This window comes from Cyprinodon variegatus, unplaced genomic scaffold (genome assembly GCF_000732505.1).
Source record: "Cyprinodon variegatus isolate N-32 unplaced genomic scaffold, C_variegatus-1.0 Scaffold32, whole genome shotgun sequence".
NCBI classification, from domain to species: Eukaryota; Metazoa; Chordata; class Actinopteri; order Cyprinodontiformes; family Cyprinodontidae; genus Cyprinodon; species Cyprinodon variegatus.
Window position 1 is genome coordinate 1,255,035 of NW_015150485.1, and position 20,094 is coordinate 1,275,128.

General features: G+C 37.0%; 1 protein-coding gene across 11 annotated transcripts in view; it reads right to left on the reverse strand.

Annotated features, from left to right (window-relative positions):
• Positions 1-20,094, reverse strand: part of vav2 (vav guanine nucleotide exchange factor 2) — a 294,588-nt gene that overhangs the window by 62,677 nt on the left and 211,817 nt on the right. For 7 of the 11 annotated variants that reach the window (XM_015401637.1, XM_015401685.1, XM_015401664.1 and 4 more), the window contains 3 exons: positions 16,128-16,196; positions 3,286-3,391; positions 994-1,008 (listed from right to left, as the gene is read on the reverse strand). In XM_015401637.1, the coding sequence (XP_015257123.1) occupies positions 994-1,008; positions 3,286-3,391; positions 16,128-16,196 (190 nt within the window). The remainder of the gene's footprint in view (positions 1-993; positions 1,009-3,285; positions 3,392-16,127; positions 16,197-20,094) is intronic. The other 4 variants (XM_015401721.1, XM_015401713.1, XM_015401694.1 and 1 more) reach the window with 1 other exon arrangement.

Below are 20,094 nucleotides of genomic sequence, written 5' to 3' on the forward strand. Positions count from 1 at the left end.
TAACAAATGAATCAATTTGATAAATATTCATTAGCTGAAGCCCTAGTTGTCGCACTTAATTTACACACACAATAGAAATTGCACCTGCTTTAAAGATCAGCTTTGTGCATACTAATAAGTTTGCAAGTGTTTCAGTATCAAACCTTATGAAGATCCAAAAATAGATTTTTTGAAATGCCCAATGAACTGCTGGACTGGATATGATTTATTGTTAACTTTGAGGAAAAGCTTAGAAAGATATTAGTTTATTGAAGTTAATTCCTGCATTGTAAAGGTCTTTCATCACATTTGGAAATTAATTAACAATCCAATTTCCATGCAATTAGTTAGAAAAAATGTAAATAAATAATTAACACTGCACTAATAAGCGAAACAAGATACATCCATGCTTGTGTTTAAAAAATTAAGATCAGTGAAGGAAAACTAACTGGTGTTCACTTACAGCTTAGCCAACAGCTCTTTAAAGTCCATACAATATTGGAACGGAAACATACAGATTTCATCTGAATACATTTTAATATGGCGCACACTTGAATCAGCTAAACTAAAGAGGAAGATAAAGAAGAAGCAAAGAAGCCATCTGGACCAGATTTGGCCACAAAAAAAAAAAAGAAAAAAGCTGGAGCTAACAATGTTAAAAACTAAAAAGAAAGTCCACTCCAGGCTTCAGTCCAAAATGTAATTAGAAGAAAAAAAGAGGCAGGGCACAGAGCCAGTACAACAAACTTTGTCTCCCTCTTTGTTGTGGCAGTGGGTGTTTTGCTCGCTGACATCAGTTAACACTGCAGTCAGTGAGCTGAAGTCACAAGCCCTGAGTCAGACTTTCAACCAGATGGGGTCTCCCCCGCCACCATGCATGGGTCACTAAGCCTAATCGGCAGGTCATTCTCATGGGATGATGTTTGTTTGAAATGAAGGGATGAGGAGAAGTTAGCTTAATGGGAGGGCTCATGGAGGGGTGAGGATATGAATCACAGGCACAGCATCACTCACCTGCATGTATCTGATCTGCAGCATGAGGAAGGGGCAAAGCAAGTGAAAAGTTTATATAACCAAGTGTGAAATAGACAATAAATGGTAGAGAACTGGCGTCAATGCAAACGCTGCATCAGGATGGAACCGACAAACACAGTAAAAGACAGATGTTTCCTTAAGCACTCAAGCACAGCACCTTGCAAAATGTTTGAAACACAAATAACTTCTTAGTTTTTTTACATTTTGATAAACTGCAACCACAAACCTCAATTTATCTTCTTTCATTTTATGTGACTAGATGCATAGCGTTAGGATTTTTACAATAAGTAATCTGCAAAAGTAATAAAGATGTTTTTTTCTATAGTACTTCCAGTTAGGTCATATTGGATGGGGCGCTAACTGCCAAGGTCTGGGCCACTGTAACCTATGAAGGATCTCCAATGAAAACAATTCCTCTGCGGCCCTGACTGCAGGTTTAGAGTAATCATCCTGCTGAGAAGCGAACCTCCACCCAGTCCTGAATCTTTTATAGCAACAGACAAGTTCTTTTTTTTTTTATAGCCCTGTATTTAGTTCCAATAGATGGACTCAAAAAGGAAACATATCATGCTTTTTTCCCTGAAACAGCAAGTAAAGAATCAAATTAAAAAAATAAGAAATATTTCATAAAGTGATTTTTAAATATCTGTTTTAAAAGATATGGATAAAATATTCTAAGAACCCCCCCCTCTTCCTCCCACCTCTGTCTTTAGCAGGTTGATTAACAAGGAGATCCAACATTACAAATTATCTAGTTAAGGCAAGAAGAAAAATGAACCCTGTTTCAGATTTTATTCAAACTGTTTATCTTATAAAAGCCCATTCTTCATCAGAATTCATTACTTCGATTGTTGTGCATCACAAGTCCAAGTCACCCAAAAGTCCAACTAAAATCCATTAAGGTTTTGTGGTTGCAATGTGACAAAATGTTAAAATAGCGCGAGGTGCAAAGCAGTGAATAATGAGAATACTGTGAGATTTTTACCTTCATGGTAAAATAAATCATTTAAAACCCACACAGTCAAATGAGTGTGTGGAGATTTCAAACTACTTCTTTCTTAAACATCACTTAAAATGTGGGGTGAGAATGCAGCACAAGCATAGCTTCTTACCCTTTATCCCTCGCTTTTTAACTCATGAGGATTAATGTCAATGGTAAACAGTTTTTCTACTAGATTTAGCAGAATTGTTGTCATCTCGCTTTGGTTGTTTATGCTTCTCCTAATTAATGTCTGTAGCAGGTTGACATTAAATCAAATAAGAGCAAAAAATACTGTGCAGCACGCTGTATTCTACAGCTTGTCACACACACCCTTTTAGAAACACTCAGCCGGTTAAATTTACTGGTAATTTTTCTGAAAAGGTATCAAAAGCCTTGCAGTAAATAAACATACAGTATTGCATCATTTCACTCCAAATAAGTTGAGAAAAAATAAGATTTAATCAGAGCATCTATTTCCTCTTTGGACACTATAACATACCTTCAGGGGATGATAAAATCCCATGTTTCTTAGTGAATGTTTTTAGCAAACATTTCTGTGTTAATCTTATCATTTTCAGGAACAAGGGACGTAATGATGAAACATTTAAAATTTTCAAGGCAACTTGATCTTTATTCATGTTTCTAATAAACAGAAATCAGAAATCACAATGCCATGCAACACAGGAGGCTCCAAGCTGTGTTAAAGGGGATCAGGCCCATAGGACCACAGATCCTCCTCCATGCTGTGGCTTTAATAATTTTATTCATACAGTATTTATTCTGTTTTTACATGCCACACTGACTTGTAGTGTTTGTAGATAAAAACTCCAATTAAAAGTCCAATTAAAGTCCCAGTAGAATGTAGAAAACTTTAATATATCATGTGTATTATGATACTTGTCACTGTGTTATCTTGGATTTTATTAAGCCATTTCTTATTTGTATTGGAAATATTATTTCTTTTTTTGTTATTTTGCTGTCTAGTTATGAGTGTTGTTGTATATAAAATAACTTAATATGCCTAAATATTATATCTTCAGAAATTCTAGCCTAGATTCATAAAGTAATCATACTGTCTATGGTTTTGTAGCTAATTAAATGTATGATGATTACTCCTTTTTCAGCCTTTTTTGTGCATCTTTTGCATCCAGACTAATTTTCGGATTTTGGTAAAGATGTCAACCCTTAAGAATGTATTTAGTATAGTCATTTGTATAATGACACACAGCTCAGAAAATCAAAAGATCATCAACTGAATTAAGGTGGGGCCTTTGATATATATTTCTCACCATGGGTTGTCGTACTTCCACCTTAATGATGTCCTCGTAGATGTCGTCCCCGTCGTCCTCACATGGCACACAGTCGTAGATGTCATCTTCACCCAGGTCATGTTCACTGAAGTGAGAAAAAATGCCGTGAGGTTAGATCAAAATCCCCAGGAACCAGTAAAAACAAGTAAAACTTGAAGACAGTTGTAGCACCCAGGGCTTTCAAACCAGTGCCATGTCATTATCTTTCACACATGAGAGCCAGCGGCTTGATGTGATTATAATTCCTTTAATGATTTTGTTTCCAAGGAAGAGGATGCAGCACCCAGACATTACAAACCCTCCCAAGTGTTGGGCTCCCATGTGGCATTTCCCTTGAATCTGTTTATATTGTTTTGGCACCCAGCTAGCTTACTGACCTTTAATTAGGCCAGCAGCCAGCAGTGCAAAGACAGTTGCTGTGGAGAGAACGGCTGCTGCTCCTCATGCTATCAGAGATTATACTGCACCTCACCTTGCACTGCAGGAGTAATTATTGCTCAGGAAACTGACTTGAAGAGAAAAGAGGCCACAGAGGAAATCCTTTTCAAAGGCAAATTTTCTTTTTTTTTTTAAAGTTCCTGTTTTTAATGTTTGATGTCATATATGTATGTTTCTAGGTCAGAACTTCCACTTGTTTCATTCCTTTTCAGTTCAATACTTCGAGTTAATATTGTAGTTATTTAGTTCTAAAACTTGGAGCATAGTCCATCCTTTGCAAATGTCCCTTTTGATTGTTTATCTTAAAACTTTAGGATTGCATGGGGCAGTATGGGATTCCAAGAGTTGGATTACCCTGCCTGAAAAACAGCAGAGATTTTCAGTTCAAGTTACTGCAAAAAATTGTTTAGTATTGAAAAATACAGCTCTGATTCTGATACATTTCAAATTAACTGGTGCTTAGAGAATGCTAACTTTAGTTTAGAACAGTTTTTGTTTAATAAAAGTAATTATTTTTAGTTTTCATACAATGAATCTTGTTTATTATGAAAGAAAATGGAGCCAACTTTTTAGCCAGCTGGCAATCGGTTAAAAGCAACAGGTGGGGGGAGGACAGCATGAGGATGGATGGATGGATGGATGGATGGATGGATGGATGGATGGATGGATGGATGGATGGATGGATGGATGGATGGATGGATTGATTGACAGATGTTTTAAGTATAAATTTTCAGATTCCAGACTTCTTCCATTTAAAGAGCTGAATATTGTTTTCGTTCTTTAGTTAAAATAATCCTGCCTCACTGTCTACATAAATGTAAGGATAAAGAGAATAAGATGCATCTGGCCCTCATCAGAAATTCAAGTTTGCAATAATGCTTAAGTACGAGTTTTAATTGGGGTGCCTGGGTTCACTCTCAGTAATATGCCTCTTCCTTTTTCATTAGGTCAAAGTGGCTCAAGATGAATACTGACGAGGCTGCGTGGGAGGACAATAGCCAGCCTCTGCTGTCCTATCAGCATGTCCTCTCTGCCAGTGGTAGGACTATAGGACCACCTGCAGGGATGCTGGATGACACACAGGTTATGGTGAGCCACATTCTTAAATCTTCAGCGACAGTATTATTAAAGGAGGTCAATAGTACATTTGTGGTGGATGTCAGAGAGGAAGCTTCAGCTTGATACTATAAGGAGAGATCTAAGAATCTAAGTGCTTTTTATGCAATAGGATATAATTGTGAAACATACTGTAAGTCAAGAAAATAAAGATGCATGAAAACCATCAAATCAATATCTACTCATATCTTATAATTTGCTTCATCATTTTAATCTGTCTCTATTTATGCTGGTTTGCATTTACTTATCACACTCCTTAGTATTAATTTTTGATTTCTTTCTTCATCTTTTCAGTTAGTTATTCAATAACTTGCTGGACTTTAATCAAAAGGTTAAATGTAGGCGTGATCACTGATCTATTTCTGCTTAGGATGATGCAGTGTCAGGGTTATCAGGTATGGACATTTATGATCATTGACTGGTGTTCTCATTGTAACTCTTTCTCATGGGGCTGAGTGAAATTTTACTGCCTCTTTCATTGAATGACCAAACACCTCATGGTTTAGATTTTATCTTTTCTGTTTGGTGCCTTGCAAAGATTTTTAATCTTTTGCAAATGTAAAAAGTAACAAAAGGGTACCACAAAGGCATATGTAACTGAAAACAAAAGACCACATTGTTCATGTACATCAATATTTCTAGAAAACACTAACGTGTTCCCATGTACATAACTGAACACGTACATATGTGCATTTTTATAGGTGTACAAGAATAAGATGGGAGTATCTCTCTGCCAATTTTAATTTGCTGCCTTCCTTAATCTAAACACGTAGAATTCATTGGAGGAAATGATCGCCTCCTCTTATGTTTGAATTGCTCAGTTTTTTCCAAAAGGGCCTCAACTTTTCTGTTTGTAAATCTGAGGATAAAGTCTTACTTTCACAGCTTGGATGTCTTTTATTGTCTCTTACACTTTCGACACCAAAGGAGGTTCTTTTTTGTTCAGATTATTAGGATATGTCTTCTCAGTGGTGCAGTGGGTAGCGGGTAGCCCTGCTGCCTTGCAGCAGAAGGTCGTGGGTTTGATTCCTGGCCCGGTGTCTTTCTGCATGGAGTTTGCATGTTCTCCCTGAGCATGTGTGGGTTCTCTCCTGGTACTCTGGCTTCCTTCCACAGTCCAAAAACATGACTGTTAGGTTAATTGGCCTCTCTAAATTCTCCTCAGGTGTGAGTGTGTGCATGAATGGTTGTTTATCTCTGTGTTGCCCTGTGATGGACTGGCGAGTGGTGTGGCCAGGGTGTACCCCGCCTCTAGCCCGTAGACAGCTGGAGATAGGCACCAGCACCTCTTGCGACCCCACATGGGATAAAAGGTGTCGGAAAATGGATGGATGTTTGTTTTGATAGGTCTATGTTACTCAAACAGAACTATAAAAATGTGAAATTAAAATTATGCTGCATAATTCCTCTGATAGTTCTCTTTTTAATGCATTTAATGATGAAGATATCTCATTGCTAGACTTTAGATTTGATTTTTATTTTTTTTTTTGCAAAACAACAAACACGCTCAGTCAAACTGGGTGAAAGGCCTTTAAAAGATGAAAAAACAAAAAAACCAAGCCAAGTTGATTTATTAAAAATCCCATTCCAGGACTAACTTCCTGTGCATTTAAAGCACTGATTATAAAAACAGCGCTGCCCTGTCCCTGATCTCACACCTTTGAGATGTTTAAACTTTGAGTGCTTTCACACTGCCTTTAATTGGTCTGCTGTGTATGTCATTCCTTATAATGATATTTGTTCACTAATGCGCTCTGAAAAACCTCCGAAAGACTGCGTATATTGACAGAATAAATTAAACTCAGATTGACAGGAATTTACTTAGGGGTAAAAGAGTAAAGTGAGCAGAGCAAAACAAGCATACAGTTAAATATTTTTTGTTGTAAAACATTTGGGAAGATGCAACCTTTTTTCCTCCTCAGGATTTTGTACAACTTTATATTTGGATTATTGAATTAACCCCGAATAATAAAAAATGCTGCTGTTGAAAGCAGTTGCAAAGCAATGCATGATTGTGTGGGTAATCGCATTTCGAGAATGGACCTGATTAAAAAAGAAGAGCGCTGTGAATACAGCTGCGCTAAATTGGGATAGAGACATCATAAAATATCATATGCGTAAATATGTGTCGCTATGAGGAAGAGAGGAAAAAATAATTTGTGTTATTGGCACACAGTTATATGAACAATTTCCAATTCTATTTTTCTGTTCAGCTTTAGTGAACATTTATAAATAATTCACATGCAACCATGTGGGCATGTTTCTTTGCGTAGGTGTGTTTTTTCCATGTCTTGGCATGAAAATGCATCAGTGGGATTCAGAGCGGGAGAGAAGGACCTTGAGGCTCATGAATTAGGGTCTAATTTTCTGTCTGATAAAACAATGACGAGCCAGAGGGTGTCCAGTGCGCTTGCACGCAATCGGCTTAGTCAGTGCTGCAGGCTTATGATGACATAGCTACATCAGTGAGGAGGAGGAATGGACAATGACTCATTGCATTCGAGCTGTAGAAAAATGTGTTTTTGTGGTTTTCTTACCTTCAAAATGATAAAACTTAGAATTCTTAAGGTAAAAAACATGTAAATGTAAATTACTCATATAAAATAGGAGGAGCTTAGCAGCAGCCCATGGTCCAGTACAGGCTGCCTTATCAAATCCACAGTAAGACTGAACGCCAAAGGTTGCAAAAACAAAGGATAATGATTAAGATTATTTGCAAAAACAAAATAAATACTAATATTGCAGCTGCCTGTAAAGTATTGATATCTCTGTCTACACGGTGAGATCTGCTTTGGTCATCTACTTCTGTCATGCACTTTCTGCTTTGGAGGTCAACAAGTTTTGCATGCAGAGATCCTCATACTTTAGAATTAGCCAAACAAACGGGCTGATGATTATATTCTTTACCTCAAACCTACAATCATGTTTGGAAATTACATTATTTACAATTTAATCATTGCTTTCTATGGGTGAATTTTTACAAAAAGGGAAATATCTTTCAAGTTTTTACCTCTGCAATATCTGAAATAGATTCTTTATCTAATAAAGCATTTTCATAGGATTTCCTAAGCTGAAGCTGCTATCAATATTGACATCCTTGTCATAAACCAAAATATTCTATTTTAGAACCCTAAAGTATTAAAGAATATCTACCCTGGTAAGGAGTAGACTGCCGAAAAAACAGAACAAAGAAGAAAATAATCATAACAGAGACAATCTTAGGATGGCAAAAAATGTGGAAAAATGGACACTTGTGTGAATTTGCTAGCTTCTCTATCCAGCCATTAACTTTTTATTTTGCCATTGACTTGTTTTTTTGTCATCTTGAATGATCCAAACAAAAAAGCATGATAAAAAAAAAACCAGTAAAAAGTGAAACAAAGACCTTGTGACAGTGCATGTTTAGGAATAGAAATCTATGTGTGTGTTTCACAAAGGAAATAAGGCCCTTGGCAACTGTGCCAGATCCTCTGCATTTCATGCTTTGTCAACTCCAAGATGGAGTCATTCCAGATGGGTTGGACCTTGAGTTTAGCGAGGTGAAAACCTGACATCTGAACGCCAGAGGCAGGAAGTAAGGACCAGGTTCACCGCATTAACCTCTGAGACCTCAATTAGATGAAGTAATAGATACAACATAACAAAGATTCTGATTCACAGACATTTACATGTCTGCACTATAGAACACTACATCAATCCTTTATACAACAGGGCTCTCAGATGAGCTCCTGATGATAGCTGCAGGCCTCAATCCACCTCAGTCAACATCACTTCGTCTGACACACCACGCTCTGTATGGAAATCCTCTAACAACTGAAGTGACTTGTATTTAACCTTTGAATGATACTCAGTCAAGCAAAGCACAATCTCTTCCCACTGCCGGACGTAGATTACTCACACAGGTAAAGATGCAAAGCATTAAACAACCCCATCAACTAAGCACCACAAAACTTTGAACTAGACACTATAAAGTTGACAACAGTTGTGTTAGATGCTGAAATAATTTTAAAGGATGCAAGAGTGATTTTCAAACAATGACCTTAGCTGTAGTCTATTTTCCATGCAACATGTGTGTTGCTGAAGATTTTAGCTGACAGCTGTCATCCTAGCTACAAAAGAATCACATAACAGTTCTGATCATTAGTTATTTTTACTTCAGTTTATTTTGTCAAATTTAATACTAAAAGGTAAAGCAGACTAGAAGAAGACAAGATGCTGATGGACAGTCATCCTCTTACAATGTGGCTCTGCAAAAATAGTTAAAGTTTCTATCAACTTGAAATACTGAAGTTCTATTGATTACATCCATAAACATGTATTTCAAGAAACCTAATCAACAAAGATTATTTAAAATAGACATAAACCGTTTCAAAGTCAAAGGGATAAAGCGTAGTATAGTGACCGCCTCTCAACCATGCATTGCCGGAGCCAAAGTTTCCAGGTAAAGTGTTGCTCAAACTTTGGTTGTCTCGATCAACTTGCTTTCTTTTCATGGTGTAATATAGTCTCAAGATAAACAAGACGACATCTACTGTTGCCCCATGGTCAGTCAACCACATATGGGAGAGTACTGCAGCAAGCACGGTCATGATGTGTTGTATGAGCCAAGAGCCTTCATGCATATTACCTTTCCCCATTCCCTAAGACCACTGCTGAATGCCAATGGCCAAATAAGGCCAGATAAATAAAATGTAAAAGAAAAGTTTTTTTTTTAAAGAAAGTTTTTTGGGTGATACTATGACCCAGAATTCAAGCCATCTGAACTTTGTCTCTTTAACTCAATGTTTGTGTTTAACAATTTCTTGCCTCCAAAAAAATTCAATTCAAGAACACAATATACCCTGTTGTTAAATACATTCCTCTTACTAACAGGTGATAAGATGAAGAGATAATCCATTCACCAATATAGTTTAATATTCATCAAAATCTAAAGCTATAAAGCTAAGTCCCATTTTACACCTGATTCTGCAGTTGGTCTCTTTTTATTCTTCATGCTACTGAACAGTTTCAGGAGTTGATATATATTATTACAGAACTCTTCGAAAAGCCTTTATTATCGACAATAAAAAATGGTGGCAGAAATATTGCGGTTTTATATCTTACACACTGTCTTCTTAATGGCTCCACCTGTTCTGCCTTTGCACTGTTTTCCTCAAACGGTAAAACAGATTAGCTTTACATCCATAAAACATGATTGTTATTACTGTGGAAAGAGGATCATTGTCCCCTACTCCATTTTTTGCAGTTCAGTCATGCACCTGTCATAAATCACACATGCATCAATATTTCAGACTAATTAATAAGTCTTTGAGAGGCGGCTTATTGCTAGCATGACCTATGTGCTAAGCGTGTCCGACTGCATTAAGTGGAGGACCTGCTGATGAATCAATTCTGCTTCTGTCCATTGGTGGAACAAAATGTTCATCATAAAAGGTCAAGTGCAGCAGAATGATTAATTCAATAAGACCCTGCCCTCTGCTACTACAGCATAGGTCACACATAACCTTGCTTTTGTGACATTCCCTGACCATTTAAGAAAACCATGAACTCAAACCTCTTGCTAATGGAAGCTGCTGCTTAAGGTACCAAGGTTAATTTCAATAAATGTGAAAAATAGATTTGAGATGTTAAACACTGCTATAATGTTTGAGTAGCACAGAGGAATGCAAGCATATCATCTGCCCAATTTAGAAGCTTTTAAAATGATTTGCATTAGTTTTTATCCCCGTATCTTTTCATATGTACAGACCAAACAGTTAAACATTATGAATATTGGTGGAATTTCACTTAGGAACTCAAAACCGTTCAATAACAAGTAACCTTGCAACAAGAAAACAGTGCATTTAGAATGAGAACCTTAAATCTGTTTATAACAATCATAACTATGTTATCTTATTTTTCTGTTTGGAAAAGTAGCTTTGATAAAGACTAATTGTTCCACTCAGGATCGTAGGCATTGGAGTAATTGTACAGCAGCCTTGATGGTGGTGTACTTGCAACAGTTCCGCCTTGCAAGATGAAGGTCATGGAAAAGCCTGAGGCCTTTCTGGAACAAAATACACTTTAATAATAAAATTATAATAGGTTAACTCATCCAAACTTAAAAATCGATTACCTTAGTCTTTTAGGATATATTCTATGGATGTTTTTCTACAGTGTGAGGATAGTGTGTTCATGATGGGTCAGGATAATTTCTTGCACACTATTGTAACCTTCAACCAAAATCAAAATTTTGGTCCCACCATTTCCTCCAAATCTGTGCTGTCGTGCTTCCATGGCTTTTACAGTGACTTGCTTCAAGCACTTTCAAATTGCTCAACTTATAGTTGTCTTGTTTAAGGAATTTTCCACCTGAGCTTTTACTCACTGCAGCTCCTCTAGAGTTTCCATTTTGCCTGCTTTCTGGCTCCTGTTGTTGTCCAGCCTCTCGGCTTACATAAAAGGCCACGCCTTGGTATTTGTGCCATACTGTACTACTTTCTTTTCCAGACGATAGATTAAATGCTCAAATCTTGGAACTTTCTTTTCAAATCAGACTAATCCCTGCATTGACCACCTTGCTCCTTGGTCATCATGGCAGTTTTTGTTTGCTTATTTTGTGGGACAAACCTCTGAAGCACTTATAGAAGGGCTGCATTTATACTAAGACACATCAGTACTGGTTACTACTTAGGTGACAAGACAGGACAACGTTTTGCATAAATGCTTAAATGAGTTAGAACGTTAAAAATGCATCCCAAAGTTTGGTTTTATTTTATTCCTTTTTATACAAATTAATTACCTGCCACTTCATGTTAAGTATTTGTAGATGTTTATTGCTGTACATAAAATCAACACAATAACACAATTTTGTGGTATCAAAATGCCCTGCGTTACATGATGACAGGCTTGGTAACTGCGTTAGTTTTTCATTGAAGAATTTATCTAACTAATTACTTTCCCCATGTTGGTAACATTGCTACCTTACTGTACTTCCAATGCGTTACTACAACTAGATCAATTAAAGCGACTTTGAGCGCACTTATAGAGATTTGTACAGCAAGCAGGCACTAGCAGGGAGCTGGGATAGGGGTACCAGATGTCACAATGTGGGCAGGTGTTCAGCATGCTCTGAATGCAGACAGAGGGAAGAGATTATGGTGTAGAGCCACTGATTCAATGACAGCGTTCCTAAAGAAAAGCACTCACTGAAGTCAAAGGCTAAATGTTGCTGTGATTTGCTCATTATGTGTGAAAACAGAAAATTTACCTAGAACTGTTGGAAGCATATCTCATCTAAGGAAGCTCCTCACATCATCTAAAAAATTACTGAGCTGACTGCCTTCATCAACACATGCTCTTTAGTTTTTCAAGGTCATCCTGAATTCACTTGCATGTTTTACAGTTTTTTCAAAGAAATGCTGGGATTTTACAGCCTTGCCCATTTTAGATTGTAAAATGTAACTTCATATTTACTTTCACAAGTTACTAGTTTCTTTTTTGTGCAGTAACAAAGCTACTAACTCAGTTATATTTCTGGAGAAGTAACAAGTACCTTGAAATCTTTACTTTTTTAAAGTGCTGTTCTAATTGCATTCCCAACACAGAGTGGCACAATGTGAAAAACTTCTGGGGGTGTGAATAGTTTTTCTTAACACTGTCATTATGCTGCTCTCCACACTATTTAGCATTTTTTCTATCACTGTCGTTCTTAAATATTTTAGATTTTAACACATAAAAACAGCACATAATCTAAATCAAATTTTATTACCGTATTGATAATCTTGATTAAATATTAAAGATGTGTCAAGTTCTAGCAGTTATGTGTTACATTTAATTAAACTCAGATTTGAATCTAACTTATAATATAGTCTAATTTAAGCCTTATATTTATACAGTCATCTTGCATATTGTGTTAGCAACCTAATACAGTATTAGCCTGCTTGGCAGCATCTCATATCCTCTACTCAGTCTGCATCGTCCTACAGAGTTCATTCCATCATGTATTCAAGCGGCATATATCTATAGTTTGCCTGATCTTCTATCAGCCTCCCGTTCTCCATCTCCCCATCATTCTGTGATGAATGACACCCTTCTCGGAGCGATTAGCTAATTATTCTCTATTATTCTGAGTCAAGCAGCTGCTGTCACAAGCCTCAGAGCCTACAAATCTTTATCACACACAGGAAAACCAAACCACTGTTCACCACAAATAGGCAGAATTGCACAGAAAGAAGAAGAAAACAAAATCTGACAAGACCTGGTGTCTTCATTGTAACAGACAGCACATTTAGCTCTGATTATATAATCAGGCAAATTGCACATATGGGAAACATGGTTTCAAGCTTCACATATCGGATATTTGTGCCCTAGAAATCTTATAAGCAATAACATTGAAAACTTATTATGTTGCATATTTTTGGACTATGAGCATGACCAAGGTGGCCCCAGTAGCAATAAAAGCTATAAATTAATATAGAATACCTAAATACCAACCTAATCCAAAATAGTTAGGTTATCTGCTTTAATGTATCTCTATTCTCCCACTCTGAAGTATTTGTCAAGTTCTACTCATAACTTTATTTTTTCTGTGCTTTTTCTTATCATATTAGCTTCATTTGGTCCTGTTCGGCTGTGACTCCATCCTGGAGAGAAATGTCATTGCCATCAACATCTCTGTTCTCAAGACATTGGAGCTTGGCCTGTTTCCAGTGTAGTCCTGTTTCTTTTACTGTGACTAGAAGAATTGGCTAGGAGCTCGTCTGTCAATCTAAGTCTTTCCCGGGCCACCCATGGAGCTAGTGAACAGTTTGTATATCTGCTTCTTCTTGTATCTCTGCTTCTGTCTCCTTAAAACCCACTCGGCTTCGACAGATGGTCGCTCGCACTGAGCCTGGTTCTGCTGGAGGATTCTCCCTGTTGAAATAGAGTTTTCCTCTATATTGTCACTACATGCATCATGCATCAGTCAAAGTAAACAAAAAAACATTTGTTTAGAACTGCCTTTGACTGTTGAATTAAAACTGTCAATTGAGGTATTATTACTGTAGTTTAAGGTTTTGGTGGAAAAGTTTTAATTGTTTAACTCATATTCTATCTTTTTTTTTCTTTTATTCCTTTTTAATTTTCAACTCATTTTCTAATTTAAATAATGTAAAAAACATTTAATTGTCCATATACTGAATTGTGCTATACAAATAAACTTACCCTGTCTTGCTTGATCTAAAGAATTGCTGAAGAGCCGATGACAACTGGTTTTCCTAAACAACTTGACAGTATTGTGTCTGTAAAGTGTCTTGAGATGACATTTGTTGTGAATTGGCTATATATATAAATAAACAGAATTAATACATCCAGCTCATGTGGTAAAAACTGAAACTTTTTGCCAAAACATGACTAATGAGGCAAAATGAGCATTAAGAAACAGTTTGAACTAGTTAAACCCCTGAGAAGGTATCATGATGATAAGGAAAGAGGAACTTAAGTCAGAGTATTGAGGTACTTCACCACTAACAAAAGGAAAGTTTGCAATTATTAGACATGTACAGTAATCAAAGAGTGAAACAGGTCAGCTGTTAGATGTATGAGAACAAGTGTCCTATCAGCTGAAGTACTGCAATCCCAGCTTTTGAATTATCATTTCAAAAGCCTTCTAATACGTAAGTTTGTGCCCTGAAATCAAATGGTTGATGGTTCATGCCCTGGCTCAGGCTTTAAGTGTGGTTGTGTCCATGGGCAAGACACTTTACCCACATTGTCTACTGATGGTGGTCAGAGGGCAGAGTGGCGCCAGTGTACGGCAGCCTCGCTTCTGTCAGTCAGCCCCAGGGCAGCTGTGGCTACAAAGTAGCTTGTCACCATTAGTGTGTGATAGTGTGCATGAATGGGTGAATGACTGAATGTAGTGTAAAGCATTTTGGTCAAGTCTCCTGACTTGAAAAAGTGCTATATAAGTACAGGCCTTTTACCATTTACATTTTTAACAATTACCTTTGTACATTTACTAAAGCTGGGCAAACACTTTGCGATTTTCGGGGAGATTTTCCAGTCGTGCGAGAATCTTTCAATCGGCCCGACTTTCAGGCTGACTGTGCATTGTGAGTCCTGTAGTGTTACAGGGGGTTATGAGCGGCGATCAGCCTCTCACGACGACCACAATCAGGAATCGTGAGGTCGGGAGAATATCAAACATTTTTGATTTTCTCCCGACAGTCGTGAGCAAATCACTAAGTGCTCAAAGAAGGATTCTTCTTGTTATTCTTCCTCTCAGATGGAAACACAGCAGCGTGGCAGGGATGCAATGAGTGAAATGCAGTTCTCTCTGTAAAATTGAAAGACTGTAGTAGCCACGTTTGCTCAGCCATGTCTTTGTCCAAATTTGTTGTCTATTTTTCTTTTTAGGGCTTTCAGCAAAAGCTGAAGCAGCTGTAGCTGCGTGCAACGATTGAAAAAAATCGCACAGTGTACGCCTGGCTTAATTCAACTTTTCTTATTGACCTTATTTTCTAGTTTTATTAAACTTTATCTTTGTTGCCTTCACTGCACATGTGGCACATCTTTGGTAGGCAATTACTTGAATGCCATATTTTCAGAAAAAAAAGCTATGATGAATTAAAATGTCTTATGTTTACAGTTCAGGAGCAATCGAAAGGTCAAGACATCAGCCAGGAAAATTAAAGCTCAACCAGAAACAGGTTTTCCCAAATAGTCAATGATTGTATGTATTCCGTTAAATTAGTTACAAAGGTGACTGCTGATAGTAAAGTACATTTTGATTTTAGTCGCACAGAAAACTTACGTACTGCCCTCTGTGAAAGTGAGTAAATTACACCAGTTCTGTCAGGAAGAATGAGACAAAACTATAGCGAACTATTGTGGAAGTTTTATGATGGAAAAGCATCCATTCTTCAATATATTTGATTATTCTGCACAACAGTCGCCTAAAACCGCAACAATTTTCAAATGCACTAATGTTAATGTTGGAGACTACCAGAAAAATGTTATGGTTTTATAAAGTGCATGAACTCCTTAACATTTTCTTTGTGTTTTCTTTTTTGTTGTATGTGTTGGTTTGTTTATTTTTTTTGAGTGTGTGTGTCCTTTCTTAGAAACCAAATAACCATTGCTTGTGTAGTCAGTTGTCTTTTTAGATTTTGTCATATAAAAATGACAAAAATGTTTAAAAGAGATAAAAATTAGTGGGAGCCCCCTGAGAATTACTGGAATGTCCGATTGGGTGACTAGAAAAGTCAGTTTGTTATGTGTTTTTTGGTAGAATGCACACTTACTCTGCCAACTCCTCCAGGCTCCGGTACACATCATCCTCATTCAGAGCTGTGTCCTCGGACGGGAAAGGCCTGATACACAAACAGAACACACAGAGCGAGAGACGGTTACAAAACACTTTATCAACACACGCACACATATAAACACACCACACTGTCGCAGGTAGAAAAATAACCAGTGGGAAACTTTGTGTTCTATCTGTCAGCTTGTCGCTCCTCGCTCCATCACTTCAGAAGCTAAACAGCGGGAACTATTCAACCAAGGGACCCCATCAGTCACAAGCAACATTGTCAAAACACATCAAATTGCTGCTGCTGACAGATAAGGAGCCTGACATCCTCCCACATCCGACTTTACCAGGAATTCAGGAGAGGGATGCTGGCTTGCTTTTTCCCTTCCAGATTGATAGGCAGAAGTCGTATAAATCCTATCAGGGGTTCCTCCATCATTCAAAGATCTTCAGGGACAATACAAGCCAGAGAATAAATACAAGTTTGGAGATGTGTGTTTTTTTTCTTCTGCAGGGAGTGACCTTCAGATTTAGGAAAACATCCTGTTTTGGTGAACTGTTAAACAAACTGAACCTAAAACCACAAATATAGATAAAAGTGTATCCTTTGGAACTGGTATGTACGTTTTACCAAGACAGCTGCAGATATGTGAAACAGATGACCAATTACCTCATTTATCAGAGTGGATTTTTCCCATTTGTTCTGGGATGTCAGTTTGCTAAAAGCTTTTAGCTGCAAATGTAGGATAACATTTCAAAGGCTTAATGTGTTAATGACCCCATTTATCTCTAAGAGCTGAATTTGAAAGCTACATATTAGGGCCTAGTAAATTACAGCACTGCTCACATCTGAAGGATTTGTAATAAAACTAAAACAACCATATTGGACGTTAAAAGGTAAAACTATTGGTCTTCTATTCAAATAAGAACAGAAGACTTTACCCATAAACAGATTAATCATTTAATTAAAGATGTGATTCAATAAACAAGGAACTTTTGGATCTACAACATGAACCATGTAGACTTGCTTGACAATGACTGATTTCTACTTATATTTCATATTTATTCATAATTAACATATTGTAAAGTCTTCATACAGTAATTCATACTTTTATTTTACATTTAAATTGAGATATCAGAGCCTCCTCAATAAACAGTAAACAATTTGCCATTAAACGGAATTTCAATTGTTGTTTTTTGTTCACATGCTAAAATAAAAACTGAAAGAAATACATAACATCATGTTTTTATTCACTATTTTCCATTCTACAAAACTTATTTCCAGTCTTTCTATATGGATAAAAAAAACATTTTGTCAAAATTTTAAGGGGCCCAGAAAGGTTCCTGACTTTAATCAAATAGAGGAGGGAGCTAGAGATTAGGGTGATGGTAAAGAGGCCTCCTTATTTCTAAACACAATGACTAATAAAGTATAATTGGAAACTTGCAAAACGATGGAGAGCAGGTATGAGGTATATTTGATTGCTGTAACACCTCAGAATGATTTTGAGATGGTAATTGATAAGGGTATGCATTTATTTTAACATTTGTGTTTTCTCTTATTTTGGTCTAAAATAAAATAAAATAAAAAAAAAATTTGATGTCTCTTTCTAGATACAGTGTCTGTGTAGTTTTTATTGTATGGGGTTAAGTTTCATTTTAAAACAGAAACTAGTATAAATAAAACAAAAAAAAAATATTTGTTCAAAGTCTTTAAGTCTTGCTGGGTTGAAAATACTTATGGCATTGAACAACTGATTCCAATATTTATTGGAGATAAAAAAAAAAAAAAAAACATAAATCCTTTTCTTTCCTCTTCAAATGTATTAATAAGTCTCAATAAATCTGTCTATCTTAAGCAAATAAACTATATTTAATTAATTTTTTATTTGATAAAATCTGGAAAAGCTCAACTTCAGCAATGTCAAATTGAGCCCTCAGAGTGATAAAAATAAGTCTGTGTGCTTTTCCTAATGCTGTCTAGACAGAGAAGTTAGCCTGGAGTCAATGTGGACAGTTTAGTGTCACAGAGAAGACCTTCAATGCTCTCATGAAAGCACCCTTCCCTCTGTTAGCTCTCAGCTTTTAAAGCCTTTGACTGTATTTAATCCCTAGATATGATCAAATGACTCACACACTATCCAGTACTGCATCCCTATAACGAGGCTGCTAAAGAAACCCTTTAACAGCTAATGGCTAATTTTTATACCTTAATTCTTCACATAAAAGCGAACGCTGGCTTTCAGTGGTAATTCTACACTTTGTGCGCGTTTGTGACATCAGTGATCAGCCTCTGCTTCATTAAAGCAACAATCACACTGATAGTGTCAGTCGTTGAGCTAATGAGTGCTTGGAGAGATAATTAAAGGTCAGCAACCTCATACAAACAAACATGTAAAGCATCCTGAATTCTCCTCTGTCCTTTACACAGCTCTCTCTGGAAAACATTTCCTCCTGTTACACTGTTTTTTTTTTTCTTCTTCACTATTAAAACACGTAATTTAAAAAGCTAATTACAAGGTTTACTTCCACCAAATCTGCCTCATCTGATTTATGTCAAGCTCTCACTCACTGTTATGAAGCGCACAGGGTGCCTCCTCCAGAGTGCGATAACACACCCACATTTGATGGCCCCCTCCAATGAAGTGTGCATTATATTTTAAGTTATTAATGGAGTCCCGCAGGGCAAAATCTAATTACAAAGTAGTTTGTGGAGCTCTACGCTCGCATTTATCATCCCTGTGCTCTTCTGTGGAGCCAAGCAATGTCCACTGCTGAAGTTTTAATTTCCCTTAAATAGTGCATCTAGGTATAATTGAACTCTGTTCATAATTTCATCAAGGCACCTCTGATGAGCCGACACTTGGCAATTTATTGCTGCTCTGTGGGTTTTTATGGCTGCATCTATGCTGAACCGGAGAGCAACCGATGCTACTGTAGAACGAGAGGCTTCCATTCAAAATAAACAATATAAATATTTACTTTTCTTTATTTTAATGCACATCTGTTGCAACTGGAAAATAATTTAAATAATTATTCTCAAATATAACACTTTGCAAAAGTTTCACAGATATGAATCTTTTTGTACATTTAGTTTTATTGTAAATAGTTTTTTTAACCTTTCTGTAAAAACACAAAGAAATGAGTAGGTAAAGCTCACAGAAAATGATATTTTCAATATTTTACATATAAAATGCAAAGTTTTAAAAAGTAGGACTAATTGAAAGCATTACGATTCTTGAGGACACAGTGTAGTGGCAAAGATGGCCCTAAAAGGTCTGAAAACTGAAAACATCCCCACCATGGTGGCATACAGTAGTAGCAGCATTATGCTGTGGGGATGCTTTCCTCAAACAGCAGGAAAACTGGTCAGCGTTAATGGGAAGAGGAGAATAGGAAAAGAATTACATCTGGACTAGGAGAATAATTTTCCATGCAGAGTCAGATTTCTAAACAATGTTTAAGAGGAAATTATTTCAAAATGTTCCATTTTATACAGTTTGAATCCACTTATTTTCTGTCTCTTCAGTGCATTTCAGGAATGTCATCAATTATAACCAATAACCCTCACTGAGATATGTAGTCATTCAAAAATAGTGGTATGAGTAATACTGCTGGTATGTGAAACATGCCCTGGTGGTACAGTGGGAGTCTGAGGCATTTTTAATAAAAGTGAAATTGTGGAACTCTAGAATTGTGTTTAATTTTGTAATAATTGTCGTTTATGTTCATCCATCGTACTCGTCGTCTCTCGCTTTATCCGGTTCCCTCTCCGCAGACACCTCCTCCAGCTCTGTTGGGGGAAACCCTACAGTAGGCGCCTCCAGGCCAGCCGAGAGACATGGTCTCTCCAGCGTGTCCTGGGTTGTCCCCTGGGCCTCCTCCCGGTGGGACGTGCCTGGAACACCTCCCGAGGGAGGCGTCCAGGGGGCATTCGAAGAAGATGTCCGAGCCACCTC